Source organism: Brassica napus, chromosome C5 (assembly GCF_020379485.1).
Source record: "Brassica napus cultivar Da-Ae chromosome C5, Da-Ae, whole genome shotgun sequence".
Taxonomy (NCBI): Eukaryota; Viridiplantae; Streptophyta; class Magnoliopsida; order Brassicales; family Brassicaceae; genus Brassica; species Brassica napus.
In genome coordinates this window covers 1,597,245-1,615,144 of record NC_063448.1, presented here as the reverse complement: position 1 = coordinate 1,615,144, position 17,900 = coordinate 1,597,245, and the positions used below count along the sequence as shown (strand labels likewise).

The 17,900-nt window shown below is 38.6% G+C and overlaps 4 protein-coding genes and 2 long non-coding RNA genes across 7 annotated transcripts; 2 read left to right on the top strand and 4 right to left on the bottom strand.

Annotated features, from left to right (window-relative positions):
- The first annotated feature begins 1,565 nt into the window (after nucleotides 1–1,565).
- LOC106401417 (glycine-rich protein 23-like) lies at nucleotides 1,566–2,433 on the top strand. Of its 2 annotated transcripts, XM_048757761.1 has the most exons (2): nucleotides 1,566–2,092; nucleotides 2,144–2,433. In XM_048757761.1, exons 1-2 carry the CDS (start codon nucleotides 1,645–1,647, stop codon nucleotides 2,242–2,244), a joined length of 549 nt encoding a protein of 182 aa, XP_048613718.1. In that variant the 5' UTR covers nucleotides 1,566–1,644; the 3' UTR covers nucleotides 2,245–2,433. The 2 variants fall into 2 exon arrangements, with proteins under 2 accessions (XP_048613718.1, XP_013697383.1); XM_013841929.2 differs by having other exon boundaries at nucleotides 1,567–2,433.
- Nucleotides 2,434–2,507: 74 nt separating this feature from the next.
- Nucleotides 2,508–5,835, bottom strand: LOC106401416 (E3 ubiquitin-protein ligase RLIM). The gene is made up of 9 exons (XM_022703282.2): nucleotides 5,669–5,835; nucleotides 4,647–5,339; nucleotides 4,096–4,555; nucleotides 3,898–3,996; nucleotides 3,496–3,696; nucleotides 3,315–3,403; nucleotides 3,133–3,232; nucleotides 2,937–3,035; nucleotides 2,508–2,845 (listed from the first exon to the last, which is right to left on the bottom strand). Exons 2-9 carry the CDS (start codon nucleotides 5,336–5,338, stop codon nucleotides 2,783–2,785), a joined length of 1,803 nt encoding a protein of 600 aa, XP_022559003.1. The 5' UTR covers nucleotide 5,339; nucleotides 5,669–5,835; the 3' UTR covers nucleotides 2,508–2,782.
- A 961-nt stretch (nucleotides 5,836–6,796) lies between these two features.
- Nucleotides 6,797–9,577, top strand: LOC106401331 (ankyrin repeat domain-containing protein 13C). The gene is made up of 2 exons (XM_013841831.3): nucleotides 6,797–8,809; nucleotides 8,886–9,577. Exons 1-2 carry the CDS (start codon nucleotides 7,220–7,222, stop codon nucleotides 9,255–9,257), a joined length of 1,962 nt encoding a protein of 653 aa, XP_013697285.1. The 5' UTR covers nucleotides 6,797–7,219; the 3' UTR covers nucleotides 9,258–9,577.
- On the bottom strand, nucleotides 9,549–10,697 carry LOC106401332. The gene is made up of 2 exons (XM_013841833.3): nucleotides 9,973–10,697; nucleotides 9,549–9,726 (listed from the first exon to the last, which is right to left on the bottom strand). The coding sequence occupies exon 1, from the start codon at nucleotides 10,190–10,192 to the stop codon at nucleotides 10,028–10,030; it is 165 nt and encodes a 54-aa protein (XP_013697287.1). The 5' UTR covers nucleotides 10,193–10,697; the 3' UTR covers nucleotides 9,549–9,726; nucleotides 9,973–10,027.
- Nucleotides 10,698–11,152: 455 nt separating this feature from the next.
- Nucleotides 11,153–13,990, bottom strand: LOC125587395. The gene is made up of 2 exons (XR_007323659.1): nucleotides 11,949–13,990; nucleotides 11,153–11,562 (listed from the first exon to the last, which is right to left on the bottom strand). It is a non-coding gene; the product is annotated as an uncharacterized LOC125587395 (long non-coding RNA).
- Nucleotides 13,991–14,895: 905 nt separating this feature from the next.
- LOC125587394 lies at nucleotides 14,896–17,882 on the bottom strand. The gene is made up of 3 exons (XR_007323658.1): nucleotides 15,588–17,882; nucleotides 15,437–15,511; nucleotides 14,896–15,349 (listed from the first exon to the last, which is right to left on the bottom strand). It is a non-coding gene; the product is annotated as an uncharacterized LOC125587394 (long non-coding RNA).
- Nucleotides 17,883–17,900: the final 18 nt, after the last annotated feature.

The following is a 17,900-nucleotide window of genomic DNA, read 5'->3' as shown; positions in this document are numbered from 1 at the left end:
GGTGAATCCACCGGTAACTGAGGGGAAAATATACTCTTAAGACAAGAGGAATATTGAAATGAATGCAAGGTTTCGGTAAAAAACACAGTGAATCCACTGAAATCCTTGAGATTGAGATGGGGGCCTTTGAACAATGTTGGGCTTGCCAGGCCTATAATAAATCGATAGGGGCCCATCACACGAGCAAGAACGCTAGGGCGTCGTCGAACAAGAATTACTGCAATGACTCGAGAGCAGCGACGGTGTAAGAATGACGATGTGCCAGTTAAGGGGCATGGCGGAGGTTCTGGTGAAGGTGGGATGAACGGCGAAGGAGTAATCGAAGTAGCTCGAGCAGAAAACACACCGAGTGGAGAGATCTCGTGAGAGTCGTCCATGAGACTGGCGGCGGTGGAGGTGAAATAGATTCGCGATGGACACAAACTTACAGACCGACACAAAACCGGATCTAAAGACCGAATTATATGTGGAGCCCCACGAGAATTGGTGTTCAGGACGACGGAGGTTGTCGATGGGAGTTGAACTTGCGGTGCGATGGAAGAGAGGTGGCGGCGAAGGTTTCCTAGCAAGAGACACGTCGAAGTGTCTAGAGGGAAGCTTGTTCTCACAGATCTGAGCCTTAATAGACACAGACCGGTAAAGAAGAAGCAGTGAGCAGTTGAGGCAAACGAGAGCACACACTGGAAATCCCCGGTGAACATAACCAAAACAGTGGTCTCCGACTTCGAGAGGACCACCGGAACAGACGACGAAAGCAGAGAACTTGAGTGGAAAATAGGTAACAGGAGAGAGAGAAGCAAGCGCAGGGGTTGAGAAGGCCGACGCCGGCGAGCTGCAGCTCCACCGGCGTCAGAGAGCAGATGAGGAAATGGCGCCTCGATAACTGGGACTGGGAGAGAAACTAGTTAGGGCTTTTCTTTTGATTAAACCATCTTTTAGTTTACATATATACAAAGCTCGGTTTGTTTATTACCCGGCCCATTTGCTTTCGGTCTTTAAATCGCAAATATGTTTCTTTGTTACCGTCTTGTCTGGTGATTTTCCATTCTTAGTGAAAAGAAAGAGTTTACTTCCAGTAACACCATGTGAAATTCGTAAATTTGAAAGTAATTAACGGCTAATTTCGTAAGACAAACTTACCTAATAAACAAAAGCGGTATATTTCTCTCAACTTTTGGTTTTCTAAATAACCGGTATTTGATTGGTTTTTAAACCGTTGAATATATGATGAACACAATTCGACTTGTATATAGTAATTGGTGTCGTAGGTCCTCAACTCTTCAACTACATTTACAACATATTGTTCTCTTTGTGTTGGATGAGATCAATAGGGCAGTTGGGGGGACAAAAACATGAAATAAATAACTTGTGCAAAAAGTAAAAAAGAAAAAACTTGTCCAGTGACAGATGAAATACCATTAATTTGTTGCCACACAAAAGCTTTTTACAGGTTGAACCAATATTGATCCGGTTTACTTGGGCTACGTACACTATGCACAGTTGATAATAAGTGCAATCACGTTCTCCCTCTAAGCCTCTCTAATCTCTATATATACTACCCTTGCGACAAGCAATCTCCTAAACACACATTCTCTCTTTCAATAGTTATATAACTACAAATAATTTAAGTAAATTCCGACAAGTATGGGTTTTATCTCTGGTAAAGCGTGTGTGTTTGTTATGGTATTTGCTTTGGTCACAGATTTTACTGTGGGAGGAGAAATAGAGTTTGGTGATGAGAAGCCCTTGTTTCCTCACCCTCGTCCATTGCTCCACAAAGGTGGCATCCACAAGAAGGGCTTTAAGAAAGATTTCGGCGGTTTAGGCGGTGGTGGTATAAGTGGTGGAGGCGGCTTTGGAGCAGGAGGTGGCAGCGGTTGGATTGGAGGCGGAATTGGAGGCTTTAGTGGACAAATAGGCGGTGGATTTGGTAATGCTGGCGGAGGTAAAGCGGGAGGAGAAGGATTTGGCGGCGGTGGAGGATTTGGTGGTGGTACCGGTGGAGGAGCTGGAGCTGGAGCTGGAGCTGGAGAAGTTGGTGGTGGTAACGTTGGAGGAAAAGGAGCTGGAGTTGGCGGCAGTGGTGTTGGTGTGGGAGCTAGCGGTGGTACCGGTGGAGGAACTGGAGCAGGAGTTGGCGGCAGTGGTGATGGTGTGGGACCTGGCGGTGGTGCTGGTGCCTTGGGAGGAGCCGGCGGTGGAACTGGTGGAGGATTAGGCGGAGGCGCCAGTGGAGGTGACTGAGGGTTTGTTATGTGCAGGAGCTAAATCCCATGCAAATATATATGTTTTCATTTATATATACTAAACGTTAAATATGATGGAATAAATGATATGTACGTCGTTTCTCTTTAATTTTCCCATTCAAATGATTGTATCTTTGCTAATTCGAGTAAGTTGGCTGAATAATAACATGCGTTCACAGGTTTTAAAGTGTTTTTGATTTTTAGTTGAATAATCATTACCGCTTAATGTAATGAAGTTTGGGAAGAAGAAGAGCCGGAGTATAAGTCTGAACAGGATTAATCTTTAATCAATAGTACGATAATCAACTGCTTAATCTACAGAACAGCTCTTAGCTAGAGTATTAAAACACAACAAACTAATCACTTTCTCGGGTGTAAACGGTAGTAAAACCCCAGTTGCCAGTTTAATATGTGTTTCAAACTCGACGATGAATGTTTGCTTTTATCAGCAACATGATTCCAGAGAGAATGATCCCAGAATCAAAATCACCCGGTCGAAAGGGTGCGATGGTAATTTTAGAAAACATCCTCCTTGCTTAAGTGACGGAGGATTTGCAAACCGGGCATGCTTTACTCCGTCCAAGCCATGGATCAATGCACTGCATAAACAATGGTTGATTTCTTAAGATGTTTGTGATCTAAAAAAAAAAGGTTTTGATCTTGAATCTGAATCAGTAGAGAGATCCTTACATCTTTGTGGAATTTGTGGAAACAAGGAAGATGACGGATGGTGTCTCCAATCGTCGGCGTCTCCAGACAAATAGCGCATGTTTCTTGAAAATTATCGGTCTGCAAATCACACGTACAACACCGAAGAGAAAAAGTTTTAATAACAAATATGTCGACATGAAATAGAATGGATTTTACAAGTGAACGTTGGCTTAACCTGAACTGTGGACTCTGGCAAGTTGTTAATGCGACTAGTAGAAGCACCCCCATGTTGATGGTTGTTTTCATCAAGAGCTAGGAGCAACTCGTAATCATCTCTGCATCCAAAATATGTCAAAAAGATTTTAAGTTTCAATTATTGAAGAACATATGGTAAATGATGAGAAACAGATACCATACTCAGTAAAGTCACGATCCATGTGAAGAAGATTGCTGTGGTTGAAGCTGTGTCCAATAACATTCTCCAGATTCTCCAGAAAGTCCATTCTCTGTTTCAATTTTTTTTTTTAAAGAGGGTAAAGAATTAAATCTCAGTTTCACGCGACATTGGAATTTAAACAGAGTTCACCAAAAAGATTACCAACTCAACGTCCATGCCGCTTGGAAAATTGAAATGCATAGCTCCGTGTCGTGCTGCATGTGCACGGCCTAAATGCGGAGCTCTAGCCCGTCGTGGTGCTCTAACAGCAGCACGAGCCTGTGGAGGATTCATTCGCCTCCTAGAAGAATGTTGCTGCGGTCGTTCTTCCACGCGACTACTCCCACTTGGATCTGCTGCAATCTGCAAATTATATGTATTATTAGCATAAGCAACTATTAAGGTCTTCAAGGTGCTCCTAAAACCCAGACTCCTTTCAAATGCAAGTTTAAGAAAGAATAAATCCATGTTTAACAATGATAGGTCTCGCGTCTGAACACAGAAAATCGATAGCACCAGGTGAAGAAAGTATTAATACAGGACCGTTTAGAGTTTGTGACTTACGGTATTAGAGCTTCTGGTGTTACGAGTAGAAGCACGGCTAGAAGAAGAACGGAGAGGATTCTCTTCTTGTTCCATCAACCTGGCTATGGTTTCGTCCATCTGTTACAACGCATAAAGGTCAGATAAGACTATTATAAACCTCTATAAAAGGATGGAACATATAAATGATATCTAAAAACAGAAGAGTTAGAAAAGTACCTGCTCGTTTCTAATTGTCGATTCTGCGTACATCTGTTCTTGCAGCTCACGAGCCATCAGCGCATCAGCTTCGATCTGTCTTGCTTTCACGTCATCAGATTCATCGTTTTCAACACGTCTAGGAGCTCGGGAGACCCTTACTTCAGGAGATGAATCTTCAATTTCCAACACTTGTCTGCCTTGTCTTTGATAATGGCGCGGCCTTGAGCTAGATGGTTCCCCAGAAGATCCAATGACAGAAGCCTGTGGCTCATACCTCGAAGGAGTAACTCCATTTTTCCGTCGCCGTTGTGGTCTAGGTTCTCTGTCAACTGCACCGGTTTCCAGAACATCAAGTCCTGAAACGAAACTACCAGCTCCACGTGTGTCACTCTCATCCCTCCGATTCACTTCATGGTCGGTATTTAAACTCCTGCTGCGCGTACTAAACCATCCCTCCGAGGCCTCTCTACTAGCCACCCTATTTGCAAAGATACAAACTCTTTTAGCACCAAAACATCCATTTTGAATCAACTCAAACATCTAATGAAAGATAACGTTAGGAACATTACCTGCTTGGGGGAATCTCTGGTCTTTTTCCTCTAGCTCTTCCACGAGTATGATCACCAGAAACAATATCCCTAATGTCAATCGAAGACGCAGCTTCAAGAGCTAACTCCTGTTCAAGACTAACTCTATCCTTAGAATTGGTATCATCAGCAGCAGCTTGTCTAGTTCTAGCTGCTATTGCATGTGGAGATATGCACCCGTTTCTCACCAGCCTTCTAGTGCCTCTAACAGGTTTTCTCTCACTAGAAAGGTCAATCCTTTCTCTATTAGAAACAGAGCCACACTCTACTACTATCCCTTTACCCTTATTAGGAGAAGAACCATCACTACTTGCCCGTGATTCTCCTACACCTTCAGTTGTAAACAGAGCATTAACAACCGGATCTTTCTCAGCCCGAGCCGGGGAAGGATCAATGCAGATGGATTTCCCTTTATCCTTCTCAACAGCGCTTCTCCTAAACAAAGCATTGCTTCCAGAAGCACGAGAGCGATGTCCATGTCCGTGCTCAGCTTGTGTATCAGAAGCTTCAGAGACTGTTCTAGCTCTCCCGTTGGGGTAATAATGACGGTGCTCTCCTCTTTGGAATCTAGCCTGTGCTTCTGGAGAACGCTGTCTTTTGTTAGTCTCACGTCTTACAGGTCTATCAGGTGTGTCAGGTATGCTGATCACCATGTCAATGTCAGTGTTCTCCATCCTGAATCAGTTAAACCAAGAGATACATTTGAAGCAATGCTCACATAATATTTGTAAGCTTATTAGTACATATACATAGATTAACACTACTTCCTCCTCCTCTCACAGAATCAACAACAAAGGATAACTATTTTTCAAGCGAATCACAGTCAGAACAAGAACAATTTCACATGATTTTGAAGATTACTGTAATCGAAACTGGGAAACAACAAACTTCGAGGAGAATTTCGATAGACTAAAAACGAAATCCTTCTTCCTCCCCCAGAAACAATTATCGTAGAGATCATTTTTCTTCTGTATGAGCAAATACAGAAGGAGAGAGGGGATTACCCGACTGAATCCGATTCGGAAGAGCGACTCGAAACCCTAATTTTCCGATGGGGGAAGCAAAAGCATCGAAGATTAATCTATCTCCGCCTCTTTGCCATCCGCTGGAAACGATTGGACCTCACATAATCCCGGGTCGGGTGTCGGGTTATGGATCTCGAATTAACGTTTTTGGGCTGAGACAATTAAAATGGGCCAGTGAGAATGATACGGACAAGTGGCAAGGACGAGAGCGCTAGACCCATTTATAGGCCCACTAATTTATTGTACTAATAATTATTAAGGGTATAGGGCAGTTACAAATTATAAGTTTTCAATCACATTCAAAGTTTGTCTCATGCTTACCTTTAATTCTACGTTTAAATAAAATAACGCGTTTTTCGAATGATAAATAAATGTTTCTTAGTCAATTCTTTCTTTATTAAAAGGCTATAATTTCCACAAGAATTATATTGTTTACACGCAGTCTACATATTCATCACATAACTTCTTTGTTTTTTTTTGACAAGTACTGTGACAATGTACTTCTTGAGATTAGTTTAATGACAAAACCATAGTACAATAACCATTTATTGGGATAATCAAGTCACCAATTGCCTCAAAACCAATTATTTTGGCGGTTTCTTGATGAATTATTCGAGGAAAATATCCTCTCTTTCTTTTTGGTTTAACTTGGCTTTTTCTGAATTCAATCCAAAATATCACAACTATTTGTTTGGTATCTAGCATATATCAATTTCATATACTCTCACTGTTTTGTAATAAATTTCATTCTAACTTTTTTTTCTTGTCACACAAAAAATGTCGTTTTACAATTTCAATGCAAATTATATTTAATTTCAACTGAAAATTAATTGCAAACAAACTGCATTGGTTTTATAAATAATTTTATTTATCTCAAATATTATTAGTCAGAAATATGTAATTAATAACAATTTATATATATATTTCCGCTACTTTTCTTAGTCTGTATGAAAAGTGTCAAAGTGACATTTATTAAGAAACAGAGGGAATAAAAAAAATTATTCACCAAACTTATTAATTACAATTGTTTCATTTCGGTTCCAGTAATTTCGTTTTTAAATTATTTTAGTTACTACTACAACTACTAGTATCTGTTGTTGTTGTCCTAATCGATTTTAACGGTTACATGTGTAAATGTAATAAGTCTTCCCAGATTCCGTGTAAGCTTCCCGACCGGACTTTGAACCTTCCACCATCGGTTCCTCTGCCTCTCTAATCTATATTCCTTTCTTCCTCTCTTCGTTGCCTTTAGATCTCTTCTTCCCACGAAGCTATCTTCTCGGGTAGGTTTTTTTCCCGATCTGGGTCGGATCTGATTCCTCGGAAGCAACGAATCTCCAAAGCTCCTGCCTTTCAGGGAAAGCCGAGAATCATTTCCCCTCTTCTACTTAAAATCTCAAACCTGACTAAGCTCCAATTCGTCTCTGATCTGTGTGCTGACTGCTGAGTGATTCAATTCAATTCAATTCGATTGAAAGTTGTCAACTTTAAACGATGTCGGGTTAAAAAGATCGAGTCTTTTTCAAAGCTATGGCAAGCGTCATCGATGTTACCAACTACGGTCACAGCCCCGTTCACCGCGCCGTCGTCACTCGTGACTACGCCGCTCTCAAGAAGCTGCTCTCCTCTCTCCCCAAGATGCGCGACCCTTCCGAGGTCAAAACCGAAGCTGCTTCCGTAGCCGAGGAGACAAAAGCCGACTCCATCGCCTCCGTTATAGACCGCCGCGATGTAATCAACCGAGACACTGCTCTTCACTTAGCGGTAAAGCTCGGCGACGAGACCTCCGCGGAGATGCTAATGGCTTCCGGAGCTGACTGGAGTCTCCAGAACGAGCAAGGGTGGAGCGCGTTGCAAGAAGCTATCTGCGGGAGAGAGGAGAGGATCGCTATGATTATAGTGAGGCATTATCAGCCTCTTGCGTGGGCCAAATGGTGCAGGAGGCTGCCGAGGCTTGTGGCTACAATGCATAGGATGAGAGACTTCTACATGGAGATCACTTTCCATTTCGAGAGCTCGGTGATACCTTTTATATCAAGAGTGGCGCCTTCTGATACTTACAAGATATGGAAGAGAGGTGCAAACTTAAGAGCTGATATGACGTTAGCTGGATTTGATGGTTTCAGGATTCAGAGATCGGACCAGACTATACTTTTCCTTGGGGATGGGTCTGAAGATGGGAAAGTTCCTTCTGGTTCTCTGCTTATGATATCGCATAAAGATAAGGAGATTATGAATGCCTTGGACGGTGCTGGTGCTGGTGCTCCTGCTTCTGAAGATGAGGTTCGTGGAGAAGTGGCTGCGATGTCGAAAACTAGCATATTCAGACCAGGGATCGATGTGACTCAAGCGGTTCTGTTCCCGCAGCTGACGTGGAGGCGTCAGGAGAAGAGTGAGATGGTTGGGGAGTGGAAAGCTAAAGTGTACGATATGCACAATGTGGTTGTTAGTATAAAGTCTAGGAGAGTCCCCGGGGCAATGAGTGACGAGGAGCTTTTCTCTAACAACAATAATCAAGAGAACGAAACTGAGAGTGAGGATCTTGGAGATGTGTTGACTGAAGATGAGAGGAGGCAGCTGGAGTTAGCTCTCAAGGTGGATTCACCAGAAGGAGGGTCTTGTAACACTCCTCAGCCGCTGCATGTGGACCGGGACATTCCTATAATGGATGGGAATGGGTATTGCAACAAACAGGAGAAGAAAGGATGGTTTGGTGGGTGGAGGAAACGAGATGAAGGTCACAGCAAACGAAGTAGCGTTCCTCCGAGAAGTTCGCTTTGTGTTGATGAGAAAGTAAGTGATCTTCTTGAGGACGATGGGAGACAGGCAAAACCTGGAAGACACTCAACTGCTGATACCCTTACAAGAGATTCTTCGTCTAAAGCTTCAACATCAGAAGGAAGTGGGAGTAGTACTAGTAAGAGAAAGGAAGGTGGTAGTAGCAGAGAGAACGAGTACAAGAAAGGACTTAGACCAGTCCTTTGGCTTTCTGAGAGATTCCCATTACAGACAAAGGAGCTTCTTCCACTGCTTGATATACTTGCGAACAAAGTCAAAGCTATACGGCGTTTAAGGGAGCTTATGACCACTAAACTACCATCCGGAACATTCCCTGTCAAGGTCTGTTTAAAACATTCAATCATCATCATCATCATATTAGTCTTTACTCATTTCAATAAGATTCTTTGTTCTGCAGGTGGCTATTCCGGTGATCCCTACGATCAGAGTACTCGTTACATTCACAAAGTTTGAAGAGCTAGAAGCTATTGAAGATGAGTTTGTAACCCCACCATCAAGCCCTACTACTTCTAACGTCAGGAACAGTCCTAGAGAGGAAACACAGTTCTCATCAAGCTCATCCTCCTCATGGTTTCAATGGATCAAAACACCTAGCCAACGTCCATCAGCAAGCTTTAGTTCTGGAGGGGTTAGTATTGGTAAAGCTGAGAACGATCAAGACCCATTTGCAATTCCAAGGGGATACAACTGGATCACATCTGAAGAGAAGAAAAAGAAGATTCAAGAGAAGAATAAAGCCAAGAAGAGCAAGTCAGCTCAGAACAGCTGAAGAAACCACAAGTAAGAAAGGATCTTCCTTGTCTCTCTCTCTCTCTGGAAACATTAAAGGAAAAAAAAAAAATACTGGAATAGGATCTAGCAGATTATTATTATTATTACTGGTAATACCAAAAACCAGGAAAAAAATAACAAATTTAATTAAATATATAGTGGGGAGGAATGATGTTGTTGTGACTTAATGTATGCTTATGATTCTTTCTTTTGTCTTTTGGTGTTAATCGTTGGAGATGATTATTATATATATGTATCATCTTCCTGAAATAATCTGAATGAGATCAAGTTGATGGGAGATTCAACATTGTTTCACTACTTACTTCAACTCGTTTCAGACACAGTGGTAAGAAAAACAACCAAAAGGCAAAAAAAACTCAAAAGGGTAATAATATTGTCATTGGATTATACAGACACCACAATATTTTCTTTTAGACTTTCCTGCATGCTCTCCGTCTTCAGATGCGCTGCAAATAAAATTCCACAAACGCAGATTAGTGTCCTTGTACCGGCTTAAGCTTAAACTGGTAACTACTGTTTCGTGAATAACCGAAGTTAACCGGTCGAGTACCAAAGTCGACTACATAATCCATTAGAACCCTTTTTACAGAGCTTTTTGGTGTTATATAAGAATGATACGTTACGTTAAACAAAACCAACGACTATAAAGAAATGAAGAAGTATGTGTACGTGTGTGTATAGGTTGTTGTTACCTAAGCTCAAACTCCTGAACATGAGCAATATCTTTGCCATGAGCATCAGGCCAGCTTACTTTCCTCTGTTCCAACCCTTTATCAACCTCCGTCTTGACCTTGAGGTTGCTTTTGAGATTGCAAGGCTCGCTGGATACGGCGGTGCAGCTTCTTCCTCCTCCGTGTCTCTTTGACGGCTGATTATTCTGCCACCGTCCTCCTCCTCGGAAGCCGAGACCATCTTCCACTTTCGTGTTCTGTTTAGTAATAATGTCGTCAGAAGAACAAGTAGTCCTCGATGGTACGTAACAAGACCGGACCAAAGCCGAACACTTCTCTCTTGTTAACGTCGCCAGGTGGTCCAACTCAATGATCCGTCTCCAACCGAGAATTGAGCACAAACTAGACAAAAAAAACAGCTTCTAATTAAGATTTAAAAGACAATAATGAGACTTGAAAGAGAATGGAGAGAGATGGTAATAAGAAGAAAGGCATGAGAAGAAGAAAGAAAGCACAAGAGTGTAATTAGTGTAGATGGTGAATGCTTGTGGGTTTAGGCAATGATGCATTTTTGGCATATGGGAAGGCTCTTGTGGGGTTTCCTTGTTTCTTTTCTTTTTCAAGTTAAAGAACATTTTGAGCTCCTATCAGATCTATAAACACACACAAAGCTGGTCCAGTTGAGCGTACTCCTCTATTATATAAAACAGCACTAATTCGAATCATTTACTCAAAACACTACATTTAAACAAAAGGTGATTATATTGACAGCAAACGTTAGCTCACCGGCCAGTTGATCGAATGTCTTTTTATCATCTTTCTTATACTTAAACGTAAATCAGTCAAGTATATATAACACTAAACCATGTATATTTATGAAGAAATTGTACTCTCATACTTAAAAGTAATTCAGTGAAGTATATCACTAAACCATGTATATTTATGAAGAAATTGTATTGCATTATATATATGAGTAACTAGACATTAGTCTGAAAGGACTAAGAGCATATGCAATGGTGGACTCCTTCTTGGAGTCTTTACCATTATTTTAGTATATATATTTTTTTTTGAATAGTTAAAGAATCTAGTAAAAATGGTGTGTTCAATGGTAATCTCCGATTAGGAGTCCTTAAGAATAAAAAAATATTTTTTTTAAAGTGAAATTTAATTTTTATTTATTAGAAGATAAAATATAAAGATACATTGATTAAAAATAAAGATACAATGATTAAATATAAATATAAACTAATTATTAATCTTCATCACCAAATTTGTTCCAAATATTTTCGATTAAATCATTCTTCGATCGTTCATGCATATGCCTATCACGAAGATCATTCCGATTGGGAAACATATTATTCAGATTTGTAGGCCTCTCGGTTTCGACCTCTGAACTTCTGGTGTCGTCTCCTTCTTCAAATTCAGATATATCGTAACGAATGTATTCATCTCGTTCATTTTCGACTATCATATTGTGTAGTATGATACATGCTCTCATAATCTTCCCTATCTTTACTTTGTTCATTGAAAGAGCCGGGTTTTTCACAATCGCAAACCGGGATTGTAGTACTCCAAAAGCCCGCTCCACATTTTTTCGGGTTGCTTCTTGAACTTTAGCAAATAACTGTTGTTTAGGACTTTGAGGGAGTGTGATAGATTGGATAAATGTTGACCATTTTGGATATATACCGTCTGTGAGGTAGTATTTTGGATATTATCCATCTAAATTGTTCAAGAATTTTAAATTAATACAGAAATTGTATAAAAATATTCGGGTTATTACTTGCTTCAGTTTATAAAATTCTATTACTAATTAATACTAGGTGGTTCGTTTTGTCATGCTTACTACTTGCTTCAGTTTATTAACTTGTATGTAAATTTTCGGGTTGCATATTAACTTGTATACTCTATACTTGCTTCAGTTTATAAACTTATATTACTAATTGTATACATAAAGCAAGTGAAGCAAGTAAACATAACTAAACAAGTGTACTAACCAGAAGTAAAACAGTATGATCGGATGGTTATAAAGAGAATCAAGAGGATCAACTTCTTGGTAGAAAATATTACAAGCCTCTTCGATATCATACAAAGAGAAAAGGTGATGCAAGTTTTGATAATGAGGAAACAAGGAGAACGAGATACAAAGCTAAATAGATGCATGCCTAGTACTTATACTACATAAAGTGACTTGTTCACATAAGCTACAGACCAAAATGCTTTCACATCTCCAAAGGCACCCGTGACAACTTCACCTTAGCTAAAGACCAAAAGACTTTGACAACTCCTCTTCTCCCGTGACATCTTGACATTAACCTTAAACAACATATTACACAACAGTTAGTATAGCTGTAATGCACAACCTGAAACAACACATTACACACTTTACACACATTATCAAGCAACTACTAAGCAAGTACTGAGTAAGTAAACACAACCTCAAACAACACATCATAACATTTCAGACATTAGCTTGAGTTTTAGCGATGTTTCCATCTCAGACAGTGGCTCTTTCTTCGCGAGCAAGCGATCAAGGACTTTATGCCTAGAGAGTTTTTCCTTCAGTTCTAACACGCCGTGTAGCTTTGACAACACCTCTTCTTCTTCTTACTGCCAGCTTTCGCAGCCTTTACCCCGATAGGTCTAGCCTCTGGTTCTCCCACGTCCTCTTCTTCTCTATCAACCTCCAACACTTGCCTCCGCTTTTCCTTTCCACCATCCTTAGCCACATAGGTGGACAACCATTTCTGGTCATGCCTCAGCTCCCTCCAACAGTGATCCAGGGTGAACTTGTAGCCGTTCACTAGCATTTATTAACACGATCACATTAATACATTCTTATTAGCTTTTATTCAACCAATAAATACCATTCAACCAATATAGAATATAGAAAATACACTGTGAAGTGGTAAAAAGCATCGTACCTTACTTATACAGCCACTCGTGAGGTGATAACACACTCCCGTCTGAAGCCTTTGAAGCTACTCCTGCAAACACATAACATAAAGAAGTCAAATGTTATAATACTATTGCATAATCAATTATGAAAAGCACAAAGAGTTTAACTTACCACGCAGAACCAAGAATACAAAACCTATTAAAACTAATAGGCACACCATTAGCTTAACTCGTGAATTCTCCTTTCCTAACTCATATACAATGTTCTCTAGCAGCAGCAGCTTCTGCTCACTCTCAGTACCTTCTTCCTTAAGCCGCCTTAGCTGTGTCTGAAAGTCCCTCATCTCGTCCATGACCGCGACATCCCACCACTTCCAGATGTGATCTTTCTCAGTGTAGGCTGTTGCAACAACCGGCTCACCCCCACAGTAGCATGTCGTCGGGATTCCATCATCAGCCTCAGGTTGAGGTTGGTACTGAACCGGCTCTGCCATATCGAAGCTACTCTGAGTTTCATCCCCGTACAACTGAGCTTCTGCTTCGAGAAGTGAGGTTATGTCCAAGTCCTCTGATGATGAGGACGGGTGGCTGTAGCTATATTGTCCCATTTTTGTTAACCTGCAAGAAATAATATTCACAGAGCATTAGATCAACGAAAGAGAGAAACAAAGAGCACAAATTAGCATGGATTTTGAAACAGAAAAAGACACACAAACTTATCGAAAAAGACAGACAAACTTATCGACCGAGACTTTGTGAAAACCGTAAATGTAATGGAACCATCAATGAATTTGAATTCGTAATAAAATTGAATTTTAATCCGTATAAGAAGAAACGAGAAGAACCCCAAATCGTAAATAGAATCGAACCAAAATCGAAAGGAACAAACTTGGGATTTTGAAACCCTAAATCGAATGGAGAAAATTGCGATTTTGAAACCGTAAGAACAAACAAGAACAACCCAAATCGTAAATCGAATGGAACTTAAATCGAAAGGAAGAAACTTGGGTTTTCAAAACCCTAAATCGATCGGAACCAAAATGGGTTTTGAACCCGTAAGAACAAATCGATTGAAACGACGCAATCCCCAAATCCCCAAATCATTTTATACCCAAATCGTTTTCAAACCCTAAAATTTTGAAACGAAACTATCCCCAAATCGATTGAATAAACAAAACCGAACCCTAGATTGAGAGGAAAACAAGATGCAAACTAATCTAAATCGATTAATCTAGAAGATAAGCCTTCTATTTACCTTGAGGATCCGAGGGAGACCAATCGCGATGGTGGGTCGAGAGAATCGCCGTCGAGAGTCGAGAAGATTTTTTTTTTCTTTGCTTCGGTCGAAATGACCCATTTTTTTTCCCCATACGAAACACAAAAGCGGCCCGGTCCACTCAAATTCGGACTCGTAACACAAGGATCGAGTCCGTCAAGCACCTAATTACGGACCAATCCTTACGTTTATTAAGCTTAATATTATTATTATATTAAAACTAATGGGACCATTAACCGATAAGGATTCGGGGTCATCCCCGTTGCGCATGCTCTAATATAAAACTAGATAATATGACACAAATGATTAATGATTTGATTTATTTTAAAACAACAGAAATGCTTGAAATCAACTTTCGATTTCTTTTGTTTGTATTGTAAACTCACGACTCACATGTGTCATCGTTTTAGACAAATATAGTATGTGTGTAGACAAATATACAGCATATTCACATACACGGCATACTATATTAAGACTAATTAAGCATATTATATTCGCAAATGAAAAGATGAAGGTATGTTTGCATTTAATGGGGCATAATTGGTAATAATAAAGAACATTGAGGCGTGGCTTTGGAATGAATCATCATGATGTTTCCATTACAGCCTATTATATCATTCTGATTCTTTTCACATCATTTGATATCAATAGAATCACACGGTATAATTGATCACTTAAATACAAAGTTGAATCTCAAAACTCAAAAGTAAATGCAAGTGAGCAAGCAAATCCTTGGTAATATTTTGGAAACCAGCTTAAATAAAAGTAGAGGTGCGAAACTGAATAGTTTGAAAACTATGGGACCTGTCAAATAAAAGCGAAGCCGTCGTGGGAGACGCGCGACACGTACGGCCACCTGACTGACACGTAGGTCCATCTCAATTCGAAAGATGCACAATATTTGTTCGTTTGGCAATATGTCATAGTAGTTTTACTTATTACATTCAAAAAACAGATAAAAACATGTGAAAATAGCAACACCGTCCTTGCTTCTTCATCTTCAGATGTGTTCCTTCAATACTTTAGAGAGCGAAACTCTCAAGTCAGTAAATCCAAAAAAAAAAAAAAAAAACATGCTATATATGTTGGAATGTAAAAGGAAAAGAAGAGTCAACTTGCTTTGGATTGACTGTTAGATCTGAATTGAGGCCTAAAGCCACCACCACCACCTCGCCGGCCCTTTTGACTAAGAATCTCTTGACATCTAAGCAGCAAGTCCAACTCCTGCAGTGGAAAAAATAAAAATAAAAATCAGTGATAGAGATAACAAATATCAATTTTGAGATGAAAATGAATGATTTAAACACATACCTGTGATCGACCAAACGGCAAGTTATTAAGGTTAGTACGATCAAGGGAGTATTTACTAGCATGCCTGTCCCATTCCTGCATGACAAAGATATATAAGACATGGAAAAATGACACAAGCCGCAGAGAGAGAGAGAGAGAGAGAGATGGTTACACGAAATTCATGTTCTACAGACTTGAGATGGGTGGTGAAATCTTCAAAGCTTGGGGCAGCAACAAAGCATACTGAGCAAGAAGTCACAACCTTGATTCATGTGTGATTTTTTTAAAAATGGATCTAATAAATCTATTCTTATAAAGTCATGTTACATATAATCTCTAATCATATTATTATTATGCCTAACAATATTCCTAAAATTTTGTTCTGAATAACTATCATTAATTATATTCCAATAAATAGAATTGTAATCTGCAACTTATAGAATGTACTTAACCACTAAAATCTCGACCACTATTCTGTTTTGGATAACCAACATTAAAGAATATTTATTTCTTGAAAAGCAACTATAATCATAAAATCTAAGTAGTCGTAATTTCTTTTAACTTGAAAAGCAAGTATACTCTCAAAATATCTCAATAGATACGATTTTTTCAAAAAAACTTGCTTGAGGATTACAACTCCTTGAGTATTTTATGTTATAGTAGCAGAATATATAAAAGAAACTACACAATTACAATTCCTTCAGGATTATGGACACAATAAAAAAATATGGTAAAATTATTATGTTTTAAAAAGTGATATACACACCTCATATACATTATAATACTAATTTAGAATTGAAAACAAAATTTTTATATAAAAATAAATGAAAACAAACACCTGCGCGGTTGCGCGGGTCGAGATCTAGTACACTATTATAACACAACACTATTATATATATGTACCATTTTTTTACTAAACTCAACTTATTTTTATTTAAATGAATGACTATAATTTATATTAGATACGTATGTAATATAAAGAATTGTACTGTGTTAGGTAGAAAATATGAGAAAACGTTTGTAATGTAATGTGTCAATCGGATCTAAACTTACATGATTTGAATATGACATTCAAACTTATTTGTTTACTATGTTGTGTTTATAATAGCAGGTTAGATAATGTGATAATGTAAGCTTAAGAGAGGAATAAGTGATTTTGGATTATATGCCATTTGATAGACTTATAATAAAAGTCATATTCAAACCTCACGTAAGTATAGAGATTGTTAGAATGTTTAGTATGAGAAATATGAATTGATCAGGTTTTTGGTGTGTTGTAGGTAAAGGTTGTGTACAGAAGAGAAACAAATATAATTGAAGCACTAACTTCTCTACAGTTACATAACTGGTGAACGTGTGAGACAATAAAATGTAGCGACTAAACATTTTATGATAAGCAATAACTTCTCTTTGCACTTATATTACATGTGATGTATATTAAGTAATGTCAGTTTTAGTTAGTATTGAAGCAAAGTCAAACGAACGATAGTATAAGAGTATTTGATATTTGTATTATTCTATTCAATAAATAATCGAAGTATGGTATAGTTTAATGTGAGACTCGTTTATATTAAATAATACGGTTGATATTAAGCAAGTTTAATAAGGAGCGTGTCATATAAGTGTTAGGTTCCGGAATGAGTCCAAAATTTAAATGACAATCCTTAATAGTAGATAAAAAATATGACTCTAAATTAATAGATTAGATAAGCGAATGAAATGTTTGGCCGACTGCTTTCTATAATCTGGCAACTCTAATGGAAACTGTCGAAATTTTAGCTAAACGTTTAGAAAAACCATATTCGATAACATGTATCAAATCCTAGCACCTACCTCTTTTTCTTTACGAAGGAATAAACCAGATTCTGGTTTTACCTGCTGGGAATGGTGAATCGTGCTTCACTATCGTCATCTCCCCCATGCTTATTCCTTGGAGAAGAAGACTAGAGAGAGAAAGACACGTTGAAGAAGAAGACGACGTCTTTTGACGTCGTGTGTTTCTATATCTGTTTAGTGAGTGAGACCAGAGTCGGTGTTGGATTTTCGGTAAAAACACAAATACAGTTAAGACACAGTTAAAGTTATAATTATGTGAGTTAATTAGCTGATTATAGTAAGAAACAAAAAAACAAAAAAAAATTAAGAAAATAGTCAATGAGTTTTTGATGGAGGATAATCCGTAGACTATATTTGCGAAGTGATTTTGCCACGTGTCCTATCTACAATCATTTTTACAAAAAAAAATGATGTCATGGCTAACAAGATTGATGACATGCCTTATAGTTAATATGACATCGACAATCACATTTATTACTGACATATATTTTTGGTACAATTTATAGAATATGACAATATCTAATACATTATATTTAATGTTGATTTATATTTTTGTTAAACTTCTTAAAATATGGTAATAATTCATAAATCATCACTAAAATAAATATATTGAAATATGCATTATAAATTCGAAATACATTATTTAATT

Excerpts from the sequence above, each read along its gene's own strand:
- LOC106401417 (XM_013841929.2), top strand. The coding sequence starts at position 1,645 with ATGGGTTTTATCTCTGGTAAAGCGTGTGTGTTTGTTATGGTATTTGCT.
- LOC106401416 (XM_022703282.2), bottom strand. The coding sequence starts at position 5,338 with ATGGAGAACACTGACATTGACATGGTGATCAGCATACCTGACACACCT. Across the intron at positions 3,233-3,314 it reads ATGGATCGTGACTTTACTGA|AGATGATTACGAGTTGCTCC; the intron begins GTATGGTATCTG and ends TTTTGGATGCAG. Across the intron at positions 3,036-3,132 it reads TGCCAGAGTCCACAGTTCAG|ACCGATAATTTTCAAGAAAC; the intron begins GTTAAGCCAACG and ends TGTGATTTGCAG.
- LOC106401331 (XM_013841831.3), top strand. The coding sequence starts at position 7,220 with ATGGCAAGCGTCATCGATGTTACCAACTACGGTCACAGCCCCGTTCAC. Across the intron at positions 8,810-8,885 it reads CCGGAACATTCCCTGTCAAG|GTGGCTATTCCGGTGATCCC; the intron begins GTCTGTTTAAAA and ends TTTGTTCTGCAG.
- LOC106401332 (XM_013841833.3), bottom strand. The coding sequence starts at position 10,192 with ATGGTCTCGGCTTCCGAGGAGGAGGACGGTGGCAGAATAATCAGCCGT.